This window comes from Equus przewalskii, chromosome 19 (genome assembly GCF_037783145.1).
Source record: "Equus przewalskii isolate Varuska chromosome 19, EquPr2, whole genome shotgun sequence".
NCBI lineage: Eukaryota > Metazoa > Chordata > Mammalia > Perissodactyla > Equidae > Equus > Equus przewalskii.
The window spans coordinates 12,704,703-12,730,391 of NC_091849.1; the positions used below are offsets into that span (position 1 = coordinate 12,704,703).

At 38.7% G+C, this 25,689-nt stretch overlaps 1 protein-coding gene across 9 annotated transcripts in view; it reads left to right on the forward strand.

Moving 5' to 3' along the window:
- The first annotated feature begins 1,788 nt into the window (after window positions 1–1,788).
- Window positions 1,789–25,689, forward strand: part of PHACTR1 (phosphatase and actin regulator 1) — a 500,502-nt gene continuing 476,601 nt past the window's right edge. For 2 of the 9 annotated variants that reach the window (XM_070584079.1, XM_070584087.1), the window contains exons 1-3: window positions 1,948–2,354; window positions 2,931–2,977; window positions 4,140–4,292. In XM_070584079.1, coding sequence (XP_070440180.1) covers window positions 4,190–4,292 — 103 coding nt within the window. In that variant the 5' untranslated portion in view covers window positions 1,948–2,354; window positions 2,931–2,977; window positions 4,140–4,189. Of the gene's footprint in view, window positions 2,355–2,699; window positions 3,165–3,627; window positions 3,855–4,139; window positions 4,293–25,689 lie in introns of those variants that run through there. The other 7 variants (XM_070584088.1, XM_070584081.1, XM_070584084.1 and 4 more) reach the window with 7 other exon arrangements.

Genomic DNA, 25,689 nt, shown 5'->3' on the forward strand with positions numbered 1-25,689 from the left:
CAGAATGTTTGGGTCTTGTGCCATCCAGTAGAATAAATAAGTAAACTGCAAAGATAAATGAATACACCCTGACATCTTTAATGGTCTCCAGATTCCATTTTGAAATACGCCTCCAGTTTGAATTAATCAAATACTTCTTCCCTTTGTGTATAAAATATACATACTATCCTCTTACCACCAAACTGAACAGAAAAGTATACACATCTCTGTCCTGGGATGTATTTTTAATAATCCTAGATTATTTATTTCAGCCTTACAGTTATAAACTTTCCTATTATGATGCCATTGCTATAAAATATATAACTGCTTTGGCCTTTTATGAAATAATTTTTTATTTCTAGCTCACTAGATGTATTAACAGTCTGAGTTCACTTTCAGAACTGATGTCTCAAGGATGTTTTGGGTTGAACTGTTCAGTGCTGCATAAATGTTATTCTGAATACTTGCTCTAAACTTGTCTTCTTCTCTGTCTGGTTCTATTACACCTCAGAACAAAGGGCCATTATAAATGTTGCTTCTGAGTGGATTAAAGTTATAAAGTAGAGCTGAGCTGATCAGATTTTGACATCAGCTTTTGAATATTAAGTGCTTCCCCACCTTTAAAAATAATTCCTCACACAGATATCCCTGTATAAAATTGACAGCTGTGCTCCCCAGAAGTAAAATCATTTTTTGAAAATCTATTTCAGAAGCTGGTCATATTATGTTAAAGGACTCAGTCGTTAATTGCTTAGCAAAATGAAGTCCCTTTTAGCATGTAATAATCATCCCCTTCCCAAATACATTTCTCTTCTCTAAGTTGAAATTTTCTTCTCTGAGTTTTCTTAAGCCATGGCCTTTTCACATTATATGGTCATTTTGTAAGACACTTTAAGTTTCCCTTTCTTGGTCAACTCTCCAGAAATGACTGACTTGCAAACCCATCCCCTAACCCCCAGGAATCAACTCTACTTTTCAAATATCCAATTTGGCTTGTCCTTCAGTCACACATTCATTTGCGCTCACCTAAATGTTTGGTGTTTGCCAGCAGCAGAAGATTGTGCAAATTCTCTCTCTTTCTCCTTCTCAACTATGAGTCATCACAATTTCAGTAGAATCACAATAGAAGTTCAGAACCTGTCGCCCACACCTTACTGGAAGCTAAAGGAACCGGAAGACAGCTTTCTCCTCTTGTAAATGTCAAGTGTTCAGCACGTCTCCATTGGGGGCCCAATAGAAATGTAACCTTACAGAAGTAAGTCCTTGAGTCTGGGCAAAGCTTTGAGGGTTCTGAGTCCAAAGTTTACTTTCCCTCCAATGGCACATGATTGGTAGTTTTGGCTTCCTCTTGCACCAGACCTAACTCCCTGCAGCGCCAGCTTCGAGTCTGATTTGTTTTGATTGGGTGGGAGAGCCCACAAGACAAACAGCAGGAGGTTTTCAGGTTTGTCTCAAGTGCAGCCAGCAGAGTTGTGTACACGGGAGTGGGGAGTCTGGTGGTCTTCCTTCCAAGGCTTCTCAAATGTAGCTTCTGTCTCTTAACAATCCAACACACCATGCCATACTTATGACCAATTCTGCTTGGTTAACAAAGGGTGTAAGAGGGTTATACAAAACTCACAATAGGGCTTGTATTTGGCTATCATTATATCTTTCATGAGCGGATCTCAAAATATTGTGCCTAAAAGTCCTTACTGACGTTTGGTTGGGAGGATATCCAACCTGAATAAGCTCAGGTATCTGACCCAAGTTTCTTTTTGCCGTTGCGAATATTTTGTTACATTCAGACAGAGAGGAATGCATTTAGACAAATTGGCATGATTTGGGCTGGAGATTTGACCAAGCAGTCAGTGGCAGGAAGAGGAAGAAAGGCCAGGGAAGAGGGAGGGGGCGAAACCAAATGTTCATTCTGTATTTCACCCCAAAAAACAGCTCACAATTATAAATACCCACCTTGTTTTGCAGCTCAGAATAAAAGTGGCGTTGCACCAAACCCTACCCCAGCAGCCGTCGTGATTAGAAAGTACTCCACACCTTGGAGAACCGAGGAGACACGAGCATAATTTTAAATGCAAATTAAATTGAGGGGGTAGCAGAGAGAACACATAAAAGACAGTAAAACAAAACCTTTCAATTTTCTTAAATTAGCAGTCTAATGTGTTCTAAAGAGCAGCTCCACTCAGATCTCTTCTTAGGGGTTGCATTTCATCACAATATAAAATGGGCAAATCCATCACTTTCCTCTGCTCAGCGCTCTTGAATTGAGATTGAAGGGAAAATTAGAAGCTGTTCATTTGGGCTTGCGGGCTCAGCAGCATTGCACGGCTTCGTTTTATGCTGTACGGTGTCCTGTGGAAAGGGGACAACAAGTGCTGGTGAGTATCTGCTAACTTCAAGACTCTTTCTCTCATATATCTTTTCTGGCTACCTTTCCTTTATGGGGTGGAGAAATCTCCCCAAAGATCTATGTTATAATGCATCTCTCAAAACCTGGGAAATTTCAGACAGCTTTTTAAGCTTCTTCCAGAGACTGATTCGCAGAAGGGAAGAGAGTTATTTTAAGCCTAGATGCTGGTGACTGATCTGTGTATTAATTATAACAAGGGAATGTTTAACATATGCTAGCTAAAATGGCCTTTCTACCACCTTTAGCCGGCATTAGGGTAAGAACTGGTGCCCCCAACAGTTTCTAGACAACTTTCCTTCCATATTAACTGTTTAATCATGTAATCCTGTTGTAATTGCAAATCAAAGTGGGATTTGGGGCTATAAAAATAAATTATTAAACCAAAAACCATTTTTTAATGATTATGACACTTCTCTGCGTAAGAAATGGGAGGGGGAGAGCGAGATGGAGAACAGACCCACGTGATGGTTACATGTAGATTTTGATGGTGATGGTTTTCTGCCAAAGTTTTACACGGGAAACTGGTCATTTTCTTCCTTAACAGTGGAGGATACAAAGAGGCTGAGGCTGGCGTCACCTTCCGTTGCTAAGGTAACATGCTCTGGCCATTTTATCTGATAAAGGAAGTCCAGTGGACGGTATACATTATTCATCACCGTTCTAATCAAACGATAAAAATTGTTTACTTTCACTGGGAATATTTAGTGAGATCAAAGACATTCTGGCTGAAATTCCTCTTGGTTTTACTCCCGGAAGTTAGCCCTTGATTTTTTTTGCAGTAAGTATCATTTGCCATTGGGGTACCTTTGGGTATTTTTAAAAGTTTCCTCTTACCAGACTCGGATTCTTAAATTAAAACGTGCACTGTTAGAAAGAGAAACCAATTGGATTAGCTTTCTGAGCTTGATTTTAATGACTTTGCCTTGTTAATTCTTTGCAAAAACAATCTGCAGAAATAGAGATACTTCATTTGTGCAAGAATCAGGGAAAAGCTCCATATGCTAGAAAGAACCCAACAGGCTGAATGTTTTAAATGAAGGATGTTAGCTTCCTGACAGGCTAGTGCATGATAATGTTATGGGGATCATTGCGATTCTGAGATAATTGTCACTGCCGTACAAACTAGAATTCTTTCTCAAAAGCAGCCTGTGTTAGGCGCAATCAGATGATGATCTTGGAGCACTTTATAAAATGTGCTGGAGGAAATCACTAAAAAGGAAGGGATTCAAGGCATTTTTACAGCAAACGTGTCAGCATGTGTCATAAGTAAGGCATCTATAAGTGGAGGCTCTGATTCCCAGGCAAGTCTCTCTGCTGGAGGGCAGTCGGAATTCCCTGGATCAATAAAGGACCAACACTCGGAACGGCTGACACTAATGATGCCATTAATCACAGAGACCTTTTGAAAATGGATAGCACATGAATTTCACAGTATATTTTCCAGTTAACATACAGCAAGGAAAGACTGGTAGGTTATCTCTCTTTAGACTGGATCATCTGTTTTTTCTGAGTAAAATATATTACTTTTAATGAATGTTGGTTAGATGTTGCATTTTTCTCATACAATAGAAAAGCTTTGTTGAGAGGTGGCTCTAGAATTTGAAATGTCAGTAAAATAATAGAATATTTCTTATTCCAAAAATTGTAAAATATATATACATATCTATACTTATTTATATACATATATACTTAGGGCTTTAAAAATCTATTTGACAGTCTAAAATATTGTGGGGTTTTTTTTCCTCTTTCTTAGGCATACAAGTGACTATTTTATCTTAAAACTCTTTTTTTGGAGCATAAAGGATGGATTACCCCAAAATGGATTATTTTCTGGATGTCGAGTCTGCTCATAGACTCTTGGATGTTGAGTCGGCTCAACGATTCTTCTACAGTCAAGGAGCTCAAGGTAATCAGATGGGAGAAAGAGAGGAAAGTCCTCTCACCTGCATGTTGGTTTTATATTAGTGCAGTGCCGACTGTAGCCATTTAAGCTCTACTGCAGAAGTTCAACAATTGAGATTTCTAAATTTTAACCTCTACCCAACCATTGATGGAATCAAGGCAGGCATATAATAGAATGAATAAATCCAAACTTCTTGGATGTGGTAAAAAAGCAAACTACCCAAGTTTCAGAACAAATCCTCATGGAAAACGATGTTGGAAAATGATTCCCCCACCTCCTTGCACCCAAAGCCTAAGTTTGACAGGCATCGGGGATGCTCTTACTGGCCAGAAAAGGTTGCGTTTGCGACCACTGCACTTGATGAGATCTAGGGCACTCTGAGCTAGCTGACTGAAATCCGGTTGGTTTAGGGGCTCCTGAGATAAGCTTTGAGCTTCTGGAGCTGCCTTCTCTATTTTAGATGAATTCAGTTAATGCCTCAAGGAATTAACAGTATACTCGGGGAATAGTAAGAAACAATCCTGTCATGAAGCATGGCTGATATGCACATTTATTACATATTTCCAGATGGTCAGTTGGGCTCCAGTTTACTTGTTCTTCCGTTCCAGGGTGCATTTAGAACATTTTGCCAGCATGTTACAGTACAGAAGGAAGCTGGAGTGTTTTATGGGATCTCCTGACAGGCAGGAGATTTTTTTGAATCATTATTTTTCTCTTTTCTATGGAATGCTATTTAGGGTATTCAGTCAAAGCAACCTGATGATGGGCATGTCCCAAATGGTACAAGTGATGCGCTGAGGAGAAGGGCAATGACTGTATTCTTAAACAGAAAGGTAGTTGAATTCTTGGAAGTCACAAGGCAGAGCTGAGAAGGAAATGCTATTTTGATAACGCTGGCATCTCTCACTCGTAGGTGGTGAGGGGTACTTCACGTGGGGCACCAATCATGTTCTGCCTTGGCTTATCAATGATCTCTTCTGAACTGGTTTTACCTCACTCTCAAGCCAGTTTCTCATGGCAACCTTGAGGGTTTATCACCGCCTCCTTTCTCCTCCTTCATTTTCCTGGACATGATCCAGTTTTCTTAAAGTCAAGAGGGGCTGAAAATTGCCTGGTTGATTTGCTTGGGTCAGTGTGCTCATCAGCAGAGCTTAAATTAGCAAAGTGATACAATAGCTAATTCTCCTCATCCCTCTGGTTGCGTGTCTCAGCATTGCCACTCTCAGCCTCTTAAAGAGACATGAAGATGTATTGAAGTAGGAGAAGGGTGAGAGGTTGGCTGGAACCTCCAGCCACCACTGGATCTGCCAGTAAGAAGATGCTAGAAGTAGACGAAAAATGGAGGCTGGAAGGGGATGAGAGCTGTGGCAGCGCTCAGTCCCATCTCCAGTCCTGTGTTTAAACATTGCTACATTTGACCCATTCAATTTGAATGAGAGAATAATGTTCGGTGGCAGGGTCATCCACCTGAGCTGCGTAACTGTGGGCAGAGCAGAGAAGGGGAGCGGCAGTTAATTATAGATAGTAAAGATGTCCACTTTGCCTTGCAGCAGAGACAGTTTTAGCCTTTAAGAAGACTGTGGGCTCTGGGCTTTTACGGAAGGAAAGCAGGCAGGGTGTGGGAGGCTCAGAGGACTGGAGGCAGCCTGGTGGTTGTCAGCAGATGGAGCTGGGGGCGGAGTGGTCAGAATTGTCACCATCAGTGCCTGTGGTTTAGACACCAGAGCTGGAGTGACTAGAAGATGCATGGGAGGTGGTAGCATAAGCTATTGCTGCTCCCTGATATCACATTCATTTTAGGGTAATCAGAATGGTGTTCCAATCAAAATATCTTTCATTTTTAGTAAGGGTGGGGGTTCCCTAATCATCATCTAGGTCAATTTCCAAAAGCCCCAGATGTCCTGAATCAGAAGTCCAGGAAAACAGCCCAGGAGTTTGCATTTTAAGCAAGAGCTGCAACGATGATTACCTGGCCAGCACACCAGTCTAGGGACCTGCATTTAAGAACCAGTCCATCCAGTCCAATTTCTCTCCCTCCACCCCAGAAAAGGAACACCTTCCTCAGCATTAGAGGCAGCATAACACAGTGGTTACAGATCCTGGACCCTGACTGCCTCAGTTCAAATCCTGGGTCTGCCACAATGAACCTGCAAATTAACCTTTATGATCTTCAATTCCCTCCTCTGCATAATGAAAACAATAATAGTGCCTAATTCACACGTTGTTAAGAGCATTAATAGGGTAAGATTTTAAAGTGCTTAAAACAGTGTCTGCCACACAGGAAACACTACACGTAAGCAAATCAATAAAATAAACAGGCCTGGCAAAAGGCCATCTCTCCTCTGTTTGAGATTTCGTGAGGAAGCCACGTACTTGCAAACAAGAAATGTGGCCCGAAAGGATTTTAATCTCCTATTTTGGGGAAAAAAAATTAATTTTAAATAAATGTTAAAACACAGTGATCATTTTCTTGCCCCATCAAAACCCAGCTCAGGGCAAAACTGAAAATTAGCAAAAGCTTGTCTTGGTACTCCCATCCACCTCTTCCTTCATTTGTCTTGAAAAGTGAGAGCCCCTTTCTTTCCAACACCTTCCCCAGAGACCTACCACCTAGGACCGGTCACCCCTAGTGTCTCCTCTCTGGAGCTCTGCTGCCACTGTGACATGGAACTTGTCACTGCATTGCTCTGACTCCTCCACAGCAAGCAGCTTCCTTCCACTCAGCACAGACTCCACAGTCTTTCCTGGAAGACAAGCTCTTCAGCCTGATAAAGGGCTCCAAGTGAAGGGGCAGATGCCTGAGGACCATGGCTTGCACCCCTCTCTTTCTTAACCAAATGTACATGTTTTAGAGCAGATGACTAAAGCCTGCATCTCACCAATGGCAAGGCTCTGAGGATGAGAGGAAGGAGGGCAGCGTGGTGGCTGGCTCTTGAGAAAGGCATCTGAGGCAATTAGGGCCTTGTGCTGCTGCTGAATCACAACACATGGCAGCTCTCTACTTGGCCAGTCCAGCCCAGGTACAGAGGGATATCAGTAAGGTCAAGTAGGCCCAATCTGATACCCTCTTCTGTGAAGAAGTTCCAACTGGGAATACAGTTCAGAGATGAGTACCTGGAACCTGAGTGACCTAGGACTTGGTCGGCTAACCTGGTGTGTGACTATTGCCTTTTTGAGTTGTCGATTCTCGAGTTCATACAGATGTTTCTGCAGACTGATCAAGTGTTCTCACAAGTGTAAATGCTTTTAAAGGGGAAAGCAAGAAAATATGAGTTTTTCTGATTTCCCACATTGCTATCCTTGCATCAATTTATTTACTAATTCATAAACTTCTTGGAAACCAACCCCTTCTCTATTAATTACATGCAAAATGGTTATCCAAAGCAACAAGACCAGAATTATAATGTTTTTGACTCCATCATGTTTGTTTATCAATTTTTCTTGGAAAGTGGCAATACTCCTGTCCCTAAGTAGAGGATATTTTTAGCTAGTAAAAGCAAGAGGAATCCAGGAGAGTGAGAAGGAGAAAAAGAAGAAGAAAAGTGATCGAATTTATCATGGGACAGATGATTCTGGAAATCCCAGGGATTTCAAAAGTCAGTCATCTGCTCTGCTGAATAAAGCAGCCTTGTTATTTTCCCGTTTCCATTTTTCCTTGGTTTGATCCCGAGATAGGGAAGATGAGCTGGCCTCTCCAGGGCTTCTGCTTTAGAAAGCAGGATGTGTTGCAGAGAGCAGAAAAAAGTCCAGGGTCATCCTGTCCATCTCCTGCCAGTGGAGAATGCTCTCCTGATTAACCTGTGAGTGCTTCCTGAACAGGAAATCCTGCTCACACAGAGGGAGTTCTGTGAAGGTCCCCATCAACTCAAAAGGAGAATTCTGGAGGTTGAAGATCAGCTAGGTCTTGACATCAAAAAACTTGACTTCACCCATCTTCCAGATTTCTAATAACGATATCTCACACACTCAACTTCAGACTCTGTAATTTTTTTTACCAAACAATTGAACTGGGAGGGAAGTCATAGTATAAAATCTCAAAATTAGCCTAATGGCATTTTCAAGTTGACAGACATTATAGCTCAGGGATTCTCTTGGCTCCTCCCTAACCTAAGTGAAATAGAACGTGTGAGGGCCAGACCAGGTCCAAGGGCTACATTTTCAACAAGCCACTAGGTTATTCTGATGAACACTGCAGGTTGAGAACCACCGATATGGACCATCAATCGCTTGCTACTCATAGTATGGTCTCTCAGACTAGCAGCATCAGCTTCATCTGGGAGCTTGTCGTAAATGCAGAATCTCAGGCTCTCTAGGCCTAGAGAATCAGAACCTGCATTTTAACAAGATTGCCAGGTAATTTATGTTAAAGTTTGAGAAGGAATGATTGAATCTGATGCACATTAGAAACACCTGGCAAGTTTTAATGAACTCAGGTCTGAATCTCACGGCAGACCAATTAAATCAGAATCTTTGGAGGTGAGCCCCACACTTGGGAATCTTTTTAATTGTCCCTGGTGATTCAAATGTGCAACCAGGGCTAAGAACTACTGGTCTCTCGTTTTATAATAAAGGAGGTTTTAGCACATTGTGCAGCTCTTCTTGCCTGAGCATCTTTCTCTGTCTAGGTCTTTCCCTTTAAATGAACCCAAACCATTGGAAAGGTGCAAATGGGCTTAAAAAAAAAAAAAAAAAAAAGGACTGCACAATGTGTCAGTGCTGCACTTTGCATATTCATTGTATCCATTAATCCTCAAGGAAACTTTGGGAAAGAGGAATGATGGTGCTCATTTTGCAGATTAGAAAAGATGATATATTTAGATAGCAGCATAGCCAGGATTTGAATTCAAGTATGTCCAACTCCAACAGCCCCACACAGGATGGTGAAGCTCAGAGTGCTTTAGTCACATGCCCGAATCACACAGTTTGTAGTGAGAAAGTGGAGACCAGAACAAGATCTTTTCGTACCACACACAGTACGCCCTTTCCACTGCTTTAGGTTTCTTTGCTCAAAGACCATCAATATCCTTGGACATTTAAATTACCCTCACAAGGGAAAATACATTAAAAGGCAGCCAATTGACTAAAGTTACTAGGCAATCAAATTTATGACTCCTGCTCACAATTTCCCCTCTTTTATCATTTTAAATAACTCTTGGCATTGGAACCAGGTGCTGTAGTCATTGTGACTTCGTCGTAATGCATCTTTTCTGTCGTCTACATTGTCTTGCTCAACAAAGGAAATGCCAGTTTTGACAAGTGATGAATGCCACAATGAGCAGCTAAGAGTCTCTTCAAGTTGCATTTGGAAATAGAGAAAAATTCATCTAAACCCCGTCTCTCAACCATTTCCTCCCCCAGCCCAATAGCCTCCCAGCTTCACCTTTTGCACACTCTCTGAAATGTGTCAAAACAGCTAGTTTTTCAATTTTTAGCTTTAAGTTAAATGTGCTCTAAACCTCTGGGACTTCTTAACATGCCCAGAAGAGACTAAGACCCAACCTCACTGTCACCTCCTCTGTGAAGTCTTGCCTGACTTTTCCAGGCCTTTCTCCCATGGCTTTCTGTTCAGCCTGCATTATAGCCCATGTCATATTGTATTATTCTGCTTCCACACTTACTAGATTCACGAGTTCACATAAATGGAATGGCTTCACTTCTCTAAGCCTCAGGGTCCTAATCAAAATTGATATAATGCTAGCTTTGAATTTACAAGAGTTTTTGAAAATTAAAGGAGGTATGCCTATAGAGTGTTTAATACATTATTTGTTGTCATTGGTTAGTTATTGATGCTATTGTTTTGTTATTACTTAGGAGTCTTTACCAACCTAGATCATGATGATCTCCTTGAATACCATTTTCTGGGTGCCTGGTACCATCCTTGGTATATGATAGAAGCATTAACATTTATTAAGTGTCTGCTGAACTGAAGGAATGAAAATGCTTAAATCTGCACAACAAAGAGAGACTTGGGATTCAGGGGAAGGACTTTTTTGCTTCAAGATTTGGAAAATTAGAACCTCCAAAGACCTTGAAAGAATTAACATCTTTAGTTGAAAATATAGACTCCGCTTAAGGCTGAAGGGAGGGATAGATAACATTACTTTTCAAACAGAGATGCAGGGAATGGAAGAAAGTCATCAACTCTGATACATCTCCTATAAACAGAAGAAATTTAAAAATCAAAAGCAGAAAGAAAACACAGCAGGAGGGAACTGGTGTACTATTAAAGAGAATTAACCTTTTAAAATAGATTTCCAGGGGTCCCTGAGTAGTATCCTTCTTAGCAGGGCTTTTTAATATACAATAGTCTGTGAAGACTGAGGTTTTATTCTGCCTAAAAACAAAATTGTGGAAAAAGTGACCACTCAGTGTTTACTCTGATGAACTCAATTGAGATCAATTCAAAAGCTGCTCTGAACACGTTGAGGAAACCATCTCTGAGCTGTACCTTAGTTGAGATTCCCCTGCCCCTTTCCTCTTGAGATCCTTGCTGCCTGATCCAGTCCTCACACGTTTTGGCTGATTAATCCTCAAATCAGCCACCATTCACACTCCTGCTTCTGAGCAGACCCAGTGGAAGGTAGCTTTAGATGCCCACCTAAGCCCCATGCTGGAGACATGAACTTTGAGAACTGCCCACTGAAAGCCTGACCATTGCATTTCCAAGAGTCTTGCTGAGTGGATGCATGTTGCCTTCCTTCTCTGTGTCTGTCCCCTAGGCTTTAATGTCATGGTCTTAGATGTGGCTCATATCTGGACCTGTGGGTCTAATTTGTTCCATAAGGACTGAGGCAGAAACAGTGATTGCAAAGCAACCGGATCCTCATTTGAGGCATTATTGCTAATCGGATTATAACCTTTTCCATTCATCAATGGAATTCATTTTCTAATGTCTCTCCACCTGCCTCTCAGAGTCCTGCCAGGACCAGCACAACAAAACCAGCCACATCTCTCTGGCTCCTCATGGCGATGACCTAGCCAAATTTTTCCCTGTAATTCTACCGTTTCCCGGACCGTTGTCTCTGAGACGTACTTCAGATGACACTTTTCTTATACAGTTTCCAGCTTGTTTTTATGGTGCTCAAGTCATCACCCTCAACGAACACTTGTTTTTTGATTTTTGCTTCTTCCTCTGTAACTTTAGCCAGGAAGCAGCATGCTGTGCTTCAGTCACAGATGACAAGCTAACTACCAAGCCTTCCCTCCTAACCTCCCACATACTCCATTTTAGACCTCTAATTGTGCACACCCAGGCCTTCCAAACCTGTGTTTAATATAGTGAACATTTTGTGTGAAGGATAAGGTGAAGGCAGATCAAGAGGAAAATATTGTGGAGATAGCCAGCCTGTCAATTCCATTCATAGGCATATGACCATGAAATCCAACCTTCCATTTCTGGAGTGTGCCCTTGGAGCAGGACAATTCTCGTACACGATGCTGCATTCTTGGTCCTGACAATTAACCTGCACACGGCCATCCAAAACTCTTCATGCCTCTGTCCCCCACAAGCTTCTGCTTTGCCATGTATTGTGACTCAGGGCTCTTAAGTAAAGTGGGGCATGAAGACAAGAGGAAGAGAAAAGATGAGAGGATGGGAGACAGAGAAGAAAATCATATGAAAATACAATGAGATAATTCCAATCAATTAATAACTCCTACTCTCACATAGGCATATGAGAGAGTGATGCAGCCCACACGCAGCCAGCATCAGCCACGACCCAATTAGCATAAACAATTCACAGGTGCTTGGGAAATAATTGCCACTCCACATTTGACCAAGCAAATCTGTTTTCCCAAAACCTTTCAGTACCACCCTCTGTGACTGAGCTGGCAGAGGCAAGGATGGGGAACCTAGCACATCAAAATCAGCTCATGGCCAATACCATTTTTAATATTTTTAAGGATGTTTCAGTAAACAATCAGGCCCACACACTCACACAATAACATTGAATGAGTATTGCCGTCGCATTAGGCTTCTGAAATTCTAGGAATCAACAGAGAGATTATCTTACAGATCTATGTATCCTTTTTCAACTATAAAAGTAAAACAGGAATAATATTAAAGGCTTTGGCAAGAAAATAAAAAGGAAAATCAACCCTACACAAGTATTTTAATTTTTTATGCTTTCGGTCACTTTCATACACATTCATATTTTTACAAAGTTGCAATTATGGCATTTACAAAATTGGGGGTATGAATGAGAGCTTTTCCAGCACTGGCTGAAGAATGTCATAGTGTTTTAGAGCGTAGGCTTCACAGTAACACAGATCTGAGCTCAAACTGTGATTTCCCCTTCCTAGCAGACAAGTTATTTCATCTCTCTTTGCCTCACTTTTCCCTTTTGAATGCAAATAATAATAAGAGTTCTTAACCCAAAGGGTTATTTTGAGGATTAAGTAAAACAAAACAGCATTTCACAAACTATGGTCCAGTATATGATTTTCAGGTAATACATGAACTCTTTTATATAATAATGTATTTATTTTATTGTGTTTTAGAAAAAAATGTAAATTGAAATGTAAAAATATATAACTAGACCTCATACTTATGGGCTACTGCTTAAAACAAGGAAAAAAACAAGCTGACTAAAGTCCTTTCAAGGAAAAACATTAAGGTGATAATAGTGTAGATGACACCTAAATGTAGCAAAATCCATAAAAGTAATATAGGAATGACTAAAGTTTGGAAACACTGAACAAATAAATATAAAACACTAAGCAAAATGTCAAGTATCTAATATGCATTCAATAAACATGAGCTCTCACGTTGTCTTAATTTCGTCAAGCCTCAGAGGAAATGGCGGGGCTCCAGCTTCCCCAAGAGAGAACCCCCTACCCTGACCCATCTCTCATCTCCTCTGCCGCCATTCATTCCTGATGCAAATTTTTAAACCCTTTGGAAATGTGAGATGGTCTCAAACACAAGAACAAGAAGAAGCAACAGAACTTTGTTTTTTAAAGCAAAATTGCTAACAAATCCCCAAAGAATTCTCTTTATAGTTCTACCACTGAGAATTTTCTTCCTTCAAACTCTCTCAAAACAGTAGCTAAAATGTACCAATTTCCTCTGAATTTACAGCAAACTCTAGTTTATCAGAATATGGCTTCCAGGTGGTGATTTAAATGAGTCAGTATCTACCTAGGAATGAGGAAATAGATTTGGGGGAAACCACTTTAAATCATATTTCCCTTCATTCTTTTATTTTGTTCCTTTAAGAAAAACATGGTAGTGTGAAGAAAGGGACATCAGAGTACCTGGTAGATAGTTCTAACCCAACCATCAAACAGCTGTGTGACTGGCTAGACAAATGGCTGAACTTCCACATGCCTTTGTTTCCCTACTTAAAAAACAATAGCAATCTCACAATGTTATTATTATGATGATAAAGTGACATAAAGTAATAAATTTAGATTAGTAGATTCTCAATTTAGATAGCAGATTCTCAAAAAATATTCATTTAAAGAATGAATAAGTTGCCACATTAAGGAAAAGAGAGAACATTCTAGAGTAACTGTTCTCTGTCTTCAAGAAGCTCACAGACAATATAATACAACACACAGTACCCTAATAGAAGAAAAAAAAGGATAGGCAAAATAGAAGCACAATTCAGAGAATTCTTCATGGAAGAGTTGATGCCTAAACTTCACTCTAGTGTTTGCACAATAGTGGGGCGTTCCTTGCAGAAAAAGTTAGCACGTACGAGTCTTTCTATAAGCAAATCAATATGATAGGATCATAAAGTGCAAGAAAGTGAAGGTGATACCTGAGATTGGAGAAAAAAAGCAGCGTTCAAGGAAAGAGACCTTGAGCATCAGACTAAGAAATTTGGAATCTATTCTGTTGGAAACAGAATATTTGAAGGATTTCTAAAGCTGAAAGAGCGTTCCTGGGCCAGTTGATCACAAACTTTGTTACGTACAAGAAACACATTCTACAGTCCCTGCCAAGGGTACTGATCAGAATCTTTGGGAGCCAGTTGTGCTAATTTGGGTTTCTCTTATTTTTAGGGGTTGTTTTGTTTTATTTTTGCAGCTCCCAGATTCATTGATTCAAATAGTTTCAAGTCTGGAATTTGAGACCCACTGACTAATCTAATTCTTTACTTTTATAGATGAGGAAAATAGAGCCCAGAGGGGTAAATGAATGAAAGGGAATTAAAAAAATCTAAGATTGTATTTATTTATAATTCACTATTTGTTGAATCCTAATCATGTTTTGGGGATTCAAACTCAAAAAAGACACATCCCTGGGCTTCAAGGAGCTAACCATCTAACATAGGGACAGATAAATAAATCAATGATTTCAGTTTCAAAAGGTAAATGTTGGGAAAATGTATACATTGAGAGTTTTGTAAGCACAGATGAAGGTATCCCAATCAGACAGAGATATGTTAGTGTGTGTGTGTGTGTGTGTGTGTGTGTGTGTATGTTGGGGACAGAGGTAGATATGTTTCCAAGTTAGCATCCAGAGGAGATGACAGTTAATCTGCCTTAAGTTAGATTTAGGTAGAAGAAAAAAAGAATATTCTGGGCAGTGTGAAATGGCGTGTGATAAGGCCTGCATATATCAAGAGTACAATATATTAGAGGAACTATTTGTGTTACAGAATGAGGGATATATTGTAGATTTGGGCAATGGAGAGAGAAGAGACTAGAATAGTAGCAGGAGGCAAGGCATCCAAGGCTTTTCATTTAAATATTTCAAATGAAATGCCTAAATAAGGAATTCCAAGTCTAATATTGAATCCACTAAACAATCTAGTATGGAGGAGGTCTGTTGTCAGATCTGTTTTATCAAGACCACAAATATGGAGGACAGATTTAAGGGAGTAAGATTAGAGGCAAAGAGAACCCTTAGGAAGCTACTGCAGTGGTCCTAGCAAGAAGTAATGACAACCTGAAAAGGGAATTGAGAGAGTGAATTCTGCAGGAGAGAAAGACCTTGGAAATATTAAGACGCTTCCCAGATTTTGTGGAGGCAGAGTGAGCAGACAGAAAGTGACAAAGGGATACTTCCAATCATCTCCAGTTTTACTTGGACCCACTGGATGGATAATGAAGCCATTCACTGAGAGAGGAAATAGGAAGAGAATCAAGACGGAAGGAGGAAAAAGATAAATTCAATTTAGAATATATTGAGTTTGGATATCCTATAGAAGGGCCAAGCACAGAGGGAATAAATTCTATAGGTGTAAAGCTTGGTAGAGACCTTGCAGAACTATCCAAAATATTCGACATGTGTAGGTAATTCCTAAAATAATTTCACTAAATTTTTACATCTGCCTCTAAATATGTGGTCCCACTGGACCTTTAATATTCCTTTCACATTATCTAAAGGATTGGGAGATTGTTTAAAGGAAACATTTGTTTTCTAAATTAAAAGTTTTCACTACAAATACAATATTTTCTCGCTGGCATTAGTACTTAAAATTAATAGTCCATTTGAAATATTTACATGAATGAAATGTTTGAAGTTACCAACATTATTTCAAATTCTGGCTCGTGTTTTTATAAGAAGCAAAATTTTGAGTTAACACTTATGAGATCATCTAAAGAAAACAAGTTTTTTTTTAAATCTCAATGCAGCTAAATCACTTTGCAGAACTATAGGCAGTCACAGAATGTTGCAAAAGATGGAAAAAAAAAGAGGTTCAGCTATAGCTAGTTAAAAATAGATCTTACTTTGCTTTTGAACCTATGCAGTAAGATCTTCAGTTCTGTTTAGTTGATTAGGCACTATTTGTTGACTAGACTTGATAGATGACAGGCTGAGAAAAAACTACTTGGCTTAGCCCAATTTAATCCTTGTTTCTGGAAAGCACAACCACTCTCCAAATATCATCCTACCAGACAGATTTTTACATTAGCCCCGTATCCTATGCTAGCTCAATAATTTGGACACGTACACAGAAGTTGTGAAAGCAAAAGAGTGAGAAAGGGATTCGCATTTGATGTGCCAGGGGCTTGGTTTAGTCCTGGAAAAAGAAATTTGTGAAGTACTTGTTATTATCCCCATTTTACAGACGAAGTCAATCCATGTTTCCAATAATCAAGTAATTTTCCAAGCTCACATATTCCCATTAGGAACAGAGCCACAATAATAATCCTGAACCTTTTGATTCTTCCCACCACATCTTGTAGCCCTATGTTATATTGGTGACCGTGACAATACTAGGAAAGATGTGTGGGCACACATGGTTCGTGCATTTCCACACATTCAAAGGCAGAATGTCTCAATACTACAAGATATAAATGTGGCAAGGGAGTCATCTTATGTAATTATAAACTTCTTAAAGTGATTTTTTACCTTTTTTCTTGGGAAATTATCACTATGAAATGGGGGGTTTCTGTCCTGTAGGTTGAATTGCAGGGCCCTTGGGGGAGGGAGGGAGGCAGTCTTCTTATTATACTCCTAGCTCGTTTTTCCCTCTCAATGTAACACACAATAATTATAGAAAGTTTAGAAAACATAGACAAACAACAAAACTCAACTAGACTCATCACCTAAAAATAGACGCTCTTTCCAACCTGGTGCATATTACATTCTTTTTATACACATGGGCACACACTCAAACACAGACATATTCTTTTAACCTAAATCGAGCTCCTCAGATTTATTACCTTTAACTTTTCTCTGTCTTAATTTTAAAAGTAAATAAATTCTCATATCTGGGGGCGGTCAATTCTAACTGATGTAGGCAATAATCAGGCACAGTTTGGGTTAAAAGAGAGAGGTCCACCACACTTTGTTTTTGCCCGAAGGGTGACTTTGCCAGCTGGGTTGACGTGCTGGATCTGTTCTGCTGTTATTTACTAGACAGACTGTCTGACTAACACCCTGTGATCTGATCGCTGTTATCAGCCCATCTGTAGACGCAATAGACTGCAAACCAAATAACTACCAAATCTATACTGGGCAGGCCTTCCTCCTAGACACAGACCTTTAGAAATGTTTGTGCTTTCCCCTCTCCACCACCACAATATACTTTTATTCCTATTAGAGCCAGATATAGCACTTCATTATGTACCAAGAGCAAGTGCCTAGATTTTTCTAATGTTTCATTTAGCGATATAATTCCTATAGTAATAGAAAATCCGAGCCAGAGGGACTTAATTCAACTGGCCCATTTTACAGGTGATAAAACTGAGGCTCAGGGAAGCAAAGAAAAGCAAAAATTTGTCATTAAATACCTAACATATACCAGATGCTATGCGTGTCTATTTCATGCAAAATCACAAACTTAGGAGTTCGCTATGCTTGTCCCCCATATACAGGAAATTAAATCTCGGCGGAATCATACAACTATGAAGAGGTGGAGCCAGGATTCAAACAGGCTTTCTGACTCAGCTTTCCCCTATAGCATTCTGCCTTTCTGGAAGCAGGTGACACCTAAACCAGAGAGCCAGATAGTGGCGAACCCAGCCTCCTGCTGTCTAGTCTGATGCCCACATCTCTACCTCCTATTGTTGCACATGGGGCTCAAATGGGATTCAAGCCCATGCTCTTTGCCTTTAAGAACACTTTTCAAGTGACCAAGTCCAGCACTTTGCCACACAAAGATATGCCCAAATACATGTCACCATTTTGTACAGTGAGCACGAGTTAGAAATAGTAGCATCTTTAGATTTCAAATTATGTCATTAATTACAGCAACTACATTGAAAATCAGCTATGTAGAAAATAGAAAATTATAATAAATAAGTTTTAACATTACCTGTACTATTAAACAAGATCAGAAAAGTGACTTGTGTCTCTTAGCCAGGCATGTTCAAAATTTAAGTAATAGAAAGCTGTTAGGGCTTATGTCCAATTCAGTTCAACGTACCCAGCCCAAAGCACATTTTCCTTTTTTTCATCTAGCATGTTTTAACAGCCAGCCCCCAACCACGCTGCACAGTGTCTACTTTAAGAAGCTGAGAGGAAAGGAAGCAATGAACATTTGTTGCCCGCCTACCATTTGTCAGGCTCTGTGTTAGGTGTTTTACATTTATTATATAATGTTTTATCCTCCCAAGGCCCAGCGAGAGAGTTTATATATAAGGAAACTAAAGCTTGGAGAGCTCACTAACTTTTTTTCCAAGGTCTAATAAGCATTAAGCTTGGGAAATATGCCAAGGTTTAATTTCATAGTGACAGCCTTACTTGGAGCAGGCTAGTAATAATATTTTTAAAATAATAAATGTTTATTGGGAACTTCCTTTGCCAAAGACTTTATATAGATTACGTGTTTGATTCCTCATAGCAACCCTAAGATTTAGGTACTATGTAAGGCCCATCTTATAGATGCAAAGAGGTAGGTGACTTGTGTGAAATCATACAACTACTAAGTATGGAATTTGGATACAAACTCAGGAAGGCTAACCTCACAGCCTGTGCTGTTAACCTTTATTTCACATTGTCTGGAAGGAAAATAATATCCACATTATTGTGTTTGTATATTCATATAAAGTGAAAATTACCAAGTGCCACAGGTGGACAGAGATAAAGAAAGAGGAAGATGCTACAGTCTCACAGTGGTGTTGAATTGAGGATGAGAATAAAAACATTCCAGCCAGAGACGATGGGCAGAATTTGAAAGGCAAATATGAGGGGAAAGAGGAAAAGAAAGATTTTTCTAGTGGAAAGATTTGTACTGTCATTTGATAACATTTTCTTAACTTTTGTTTGGATCTTCTGTCTTAAAATTAGCTAATTGAGTTTGGTTTTCTGGTAGACATAGATGGCATAAGCTTTCATGACTGATGCTCTGGGTCCATTGAGAACCCATGTGTATTACTTGTCTACTGCTGCATATCAAATTACCCCAAAACTTAGTGGCTTAAAACAACAAAAATTTATTATCTCACAGTTTCTGTAGGTCAGGAATTCGAGAGTGTATTAGCTGGATGGTTCTGGCAGCCAGTTCTGAGGTGGCAGCCAGGATGCTGGCCAGAGCTGCAGTCATCCAAAGGGGCTTTCAAGGTGGCTTATACAAGTGGTGCTTGGCAGGATGCCTCAGATCCTTGCCACGTGGTCCTCTCTGTAGGCTTCTCGGGTGTTCCTGTGACATTGCAGCTGGTTTCCTCCAGAGCAAGAAACCGAAAGAGAAAGCAAGGCAGAAGCCACAATGTATTTTATGACCTAGCCTTGGAAGTGATGCACCATCACTTCTACCATATTCTAGTGGTCACAGAGACCAAATCTGATCTAATGTGGGAGAGGACTACACAAGAGTGTGAATACCAAGAGTTGGGGATCACTGGGGACCATCTTGGAGGCTGAATATCACAACATGCAAGTGTTTATAGGAGCAGAAAAATTCAAAATAAATAGAGAACATGGCTCCTATACTTGAACAGGTTTTGCTAATATATCTCATATCATCAAGTGGCTTTTAAATTATGCACAATTTTACAGAAACCAAAACATAGTCCCTGAAGGGGAGAAGCCACTATGTCAATGTTAGGGTAGCTATTAAATAGTCTTGAATCTATCTTTGTCCAGGCATCAATTCAAGGAAAGCTAGATATTCAAGCCTTAAAGGAAGAGTCAGAACAAAGTCAATTTTAGACCCAGATCTTTTTTTTTTTTTTTTTTTGAGGAAGATTAGCCCTGAGCTAACATCTGCTGCCAATCCTCCTCTTTTCGCTGAGGAAGACTGGCCCTGAGCTAACATCCATGCCCATCTTCTTCTACTTTATGTGTGGGACACCTACCACAGCATGGCTTGCCAAGTGGTGCCATGTCCGCACCCAGGATCAGAACCAGCAAACCCGGGGCGCTGAAGCAGAATGTGCGCACTTAACTGCTGCGCCACGGGGCCAGCCCCTAGACCCAGATTTTTATAGGAAGCAAGGCTGTCCTGAATGCCCAGGCATGGAAACATCTCTTAAGGGAGCCACCACCACTGGGGTATGGCTGCATAAGTTGTAGACTTCACAATTCCATAATTCTACTCTCACAGACTACTGTGGGAATGGTGCACCCCTTAAGTTGTGCAAAGTAAAAGACCTAAATTGGGGCCAATAGGAACACTGCGGAGCTGGAATACCTGGTAGCAATGGTAAAAGCAAGGCAGCCATCCCCTCTTGTTTGTGAATCCCACAAAATTAGCTAGATAGAAGAAGAAATTAATATCAGAACTCTCTAGAGTGGACAGCTCCTTTAATGACAAATTTAAGCAGAGAGCACTAAGATGTACCAACAACTGCTCAGATTCTTGTTTCTCTAGCAAAGCATGCATATGTATGAAAAGAAAAATATCTCGGCAGCTACACACTAAATTTAGTTGTAATTAAAAAGTCCAAAAGCCTTTTTGGTATATTTTTGTTAAACCTATTTAAGATATGCAAGTTACTACTGCAATCTTGTTCGATTGTCATTTACATTTTGTATTTTCTACATGAATGATTTTCAATAGCATCACCGTAATTAGTGACATCATACTGGGTTTAATTGTGAGGTATACTTCTAACTCATGTTAAATATGCGAAACAGCAACATACATACTTCATCTATCCAACTCAGATTCTTAATCTGTTTGACTCTACTATGCCAGAATCAATTTTTTAACAAAAGTTTAAAGACTTCTAGCATAAATGGAGGACACATTACCCTTAAGATCAATACTGTAGTTACCCACAGCCTGCAGAGATACCTGACAATGATAAATTTTCAGAAAGATTTAAAGTAAGGATGGGCCATCATCTCTAATCCTTGGAAACTCTCCTAAATAGAAAGAAATAAACATGTTTTTACTGGTACTTTTTAACTTTTATTGGAAATAATTTTAAATTTATAGAAAAGTTGCAAAAATAAAATTGTTCAAAGAATACTTATGTACACTTTACTCAGATTCACCTACTGAAAAAATTTTACCCCACTTGCTTATCATTTGCTGGCTCTTGTCTCTATCAATCGATTGATCTATCCAGAGAAGAATGTAAAAGTATAAAGAGAGACAGCTAGGGGTGAGAAAGGGAGGGAGAAAGAGAATATACGTGTGTGATTGTGTCTGTGTTTAGTTTTGTGTGTATATATACACACATAGTTTTTTCTGAACCATCGTGGCTCTTTATCCCTAATAGTTAACTGTGCATTTTCTAAGAATAGGGATAGGATAGTCTCTTCCAAAGCCACAGCACGGTTATCAACTGCAGTACTCTCGCATCGATACTTTAATCTGCTCTTTGAATTTTAGTTTTGTCAGTTGATCCAAGAATGTCCTTTATAGCGCTTTTCCCTTGCAGGACAGGATCCAGTCGAGGGTCAGTTCAGTCTAAGATAAGGGTCCAATACACAGTCCAGTCTAGGGTCAGATATCTTTTGCCTTCTTTTATCTGGAAATTCCCACAGCCTTAATTTATCTTTTAGAATATTGGCAGTTTTTAAGAATACAGTTCTCCTCCCCTGTTTTAATAGTCTATTTCTACTTTTGAGCTTGCCTGTTTCCTCACAGTTCAACTAAGGCTATGCATTCCAGGCTGAAATATTCCAAAAATGATGTTATGTCTTTGTCTAGGTATCACATCCAGAGGCACCCAATGTCCATCTGTCGCTTATTGGTGGTGATCATTTCGATTGTCCAGCCAAGGTGTTGTCCAATTTCTCCCTTGAAACTAATAAATCTGTAGGAAGAAATTTTAAGATCGTGAACATATCCTATTACTCATCAAAATTTCCCCCTAGGTTTAGTATCCTCTATTGGTTCTTACTTGATCTTTCCTATGATGGCTGCAAGATTATGATTTTGTAACTCAGCACTCCGTCCACACTGACGCGCCAGCTCTCAGCAATCTGCTGTAAGCAAGAGCCCTCTGCCTTCCTGCACTTACTTATTTTGTTATTTATTATCATTTTTTATTCATTTATTATTTGTTATTAGGACTCATGAGTACATATTACTAATGATGTATCATTCATTAGTGAGCTTAATTGGTTTTTTGTGCCCAAATGGTCCCAGATTTGGCCAATACAAGCCCCTTCGGTCTGGCTCCTGTGTTCCTATGACATGCCTCCCTTTATTTGTTATTTGGGGGAATGCTGCTTTGTTTCTGGCATGACAAGAAGCCCGCTGTCATTATTCTTTCTTTGTCGCTTATGTACATTTCCACTTTAGTTATTTGCTGTTGCTTTTAATGCAGCACAGAATGCTAGGAGCAGGAATTTTAAAAGATCATGGTTATAAGGGGTGGATATGATGATAACCTAAAATAAGGCTAAGAAAGAAAAAAAACCTACAGAATTTTGGCATAGTAGAATGTTGATATTCACAAAGATGGCCCGAGTCACTAAGAAATTATTTTAATTAATCAAATCAAATTAATTGTTATTAATAGTGTGGTTCTGTAAATATTTTGTATTTAAATGCAATAATTCTCAAAGTTATTTTTGAATCTTAATAAATTGGAAGGTTTTTTACTGTTAACAAAGAGCTTTTACATTTATTTTCAAATTGATAATGGTTGGTATGAAATAACTATGATAAATCACATACTATGCTATTTTTTATATCAGGATATATTTGTTTATAAGAATGATGTAACAGTCTTACTTCTAAATGTGAGGCTATTGGTAGCTGGAAAAGTGTTATTAAAGTAAGTATAACTCTGTGAGCTGCAAGCTTTTTAAAATTTATTTTTTGTGGCATATAACTTACATAGAGTGATGTACGCAAATATAAAATGTACATCTTGATGAACTTTTATGAAGGTAATCATCTTTTCTCAAAGGCATAACCACCACTCAGATCAAGATACAAAACATTTCCTACATCCCAAATGATTTCTTTGTGCTGCCTCCAAGACAATATCTTTCTAGTCAACCTTTTATTGCCATATCTTAGCTTTGCTTTTTCTTGAACTTCATATAAAGGGAATATATACATAATCATACACTATATATTCTTTTAGGTCTGGCTTCTTTTGTTCCACATTTTTCCAATGAGACTCATCCCTGTTGTTGCTTGTAGCAATAGTTTGTTTTTCTTCATTTCTGTGTAGTATGACTCTGCAGGAAGACATTAGAATCATTTCCATACATTTTCTTGTTGATGCCATTTGGGTTGTTTCCAGTTTGGGGCCATTATGAATAAATCTGCCATGGAAGGCTTGTCCATGTCATAGGGTATATGTATGTTTACCTACATTATGTAGACCGTGTATACACAGTTTTCCACAGTGTTTCTACAAGTTTACATTCCCACCAGAAATGTACAAGGGCTCCAATTCCTCCACATCCTCACTAATACTGGCACTGAATGCTTTTTACATTTTAGTCACATTGGTGCATGTATAATGATATCTCATAGATGTTTTTATTTGAATTTACCTTTAAGTAATGATGCTCAGCATCTTTTCTTATGCTGATTGGACATTTGGATATCTTCTTTTTGTGAAGTGCCTATTCAATACTTTTGTACAATTTTCTTTAAATATGAGTTTAGTTGTCTGTCTTTTCATTATTGTTTTAGAAGTTCTTTATATATTCTGGTTACTAGTTCTTTGTCATTCATAAAATTGAAAATATCTTCTCCTGGTCTTTGTGGCTTGCCTTTCTACTCTCCTTATGAGGTCTTTTCTCTTTTTAAAAAGAGTGCATAAAGTTTAGTTTTACTAAGTTGTTGACTATCTGAGCATAAAGATGTTTGCAGTATTCTCTAATTATCCATTTAATGGATTTAGGGTCTATAGTGATTGCCCGCATTTGATTCCTGATATTGGTGTTTTGTATCTTCTCTATTTTTAATTTTGTTAGTCTTGGTAGAGGTTAATCAATTTTATCGGTTTTTTTGGAAGAATGAGATTTTGTTTCATTTATTTTTCTATTGCTTTCAATTTCATTGACTTCTGCTCTTACCTTTATTTGTTCCTTCCTTCTGCTTGCTTTAAGTTAATTTTTCCCTTCCTTTTCTAAGTTCCTGAGGTAAGAACTTAGATCATTGATGTGAGAGCTTTCTTCTTCTCTAATGTAAACATTTAGTGCTATAAATTTCCCTATCGGCACCATTTTAGCTGCATCTCACATATTTTGGTATGTTGCATTTTTAATTATGTCTTGTGATGAACAGAAGTTCTTAATTTTAATGGCATCAACGTGCCTATTTATTCTTTTATGGTTAGTGCTTTTCACGTCCTGTTTAAAAATCTTTGCTGAGGTCATAAATATTCTTCTATGAAAAAATTTTCCTGGAGAAACTGTATTGTTTACTTTTCACACTTAGGTCCATGATCCATTTGGAATTGAATTTTGTGTATGGTGTAAGGTAGGGATCAAAGTTTATTTTCTGCTACCATATGGATATTCAAATGGTCAAGCATTATTTTTGGAAAGTTTATCTTTTCCCCACAATAGTGCAGTGGGCCTCTTTTCACAGTCAGGTGACTGTTAATATATGGGCCTGTTTTCAGATTCTCTGTTCTCTTCCATTGGTCTATTTATCTTACTTTGTTTTTGAATTCTATACCTTTACAGTAAATCTTGATATCTTCTGTAAATCTTTTTTTATTTGTCAAGATTTTCCTGTCCCTTTGAATTTTCAAATATTTTAGAATCAGCTTGTCAAATTAAAAAAAAAAAATCTATACTTGTGATTGGAATTTCATTGAACCTATAGGTCATTTTGAAGAAGCTGATGTCTTTACAATAGTGTGTCTTTCAATCCATGAGCATTGTATATTCACCCCACTCACCATTTATTTAGGTCTTCTTAATTTCTTTCAGGAATGTTTTGTAGTTTTTCTTGTAGAAGTCTTACTCGTCTTTTGTTCAATATATTCACAGGCATTTAATGGTTTTGATACTGTTGTAAATGGTCCCTTTTAGTTACATTTTCTAATTTTGCTAGTGTATAGAAACTAAATTGAAATTTTATACTGCTATTGCATCCAATGACATTATAAAATTCAATTACTATTTCTAATAGTCTGGATTCTTGTGGATTCTGTATGTAACAATCATAATGTATATGACTAATCACAATTTTATTCTTGTTTTCCAATCATTATAACTTTTTAATTTCTTTTACTTACCTTATTGCCCTGAATAAGACTTCCAGTATAATGTTGAATACAAGTGATAGAGTGAATATAGAAGCTTGTTGAAAATCTAGATATCCTCAAAGTTCAATAGGTCCAGGTTGGGTGCCTGGAAAAAATCTACATTTTAACCAGTATTCCAAGAGATATTGATATAGGGGTGTCCTAGAAACACAATTTGAGTAATACTTTTAAAAGATAAATTTTACTCACCTAAAGAGTTTTTCGAATAGGATGGAATTTGCACTCTTCTTTCTTCCTCCCCTTCTCACATCCATCCTCTTCTATGCCTGAGATGGATGTATCAAATGTTATTTTTTTGAGCACTCTATTGTGCTACTTCTCTTTCTCTGGCTCTAGCTCTGGGTAGAACAAGCATGTAAGG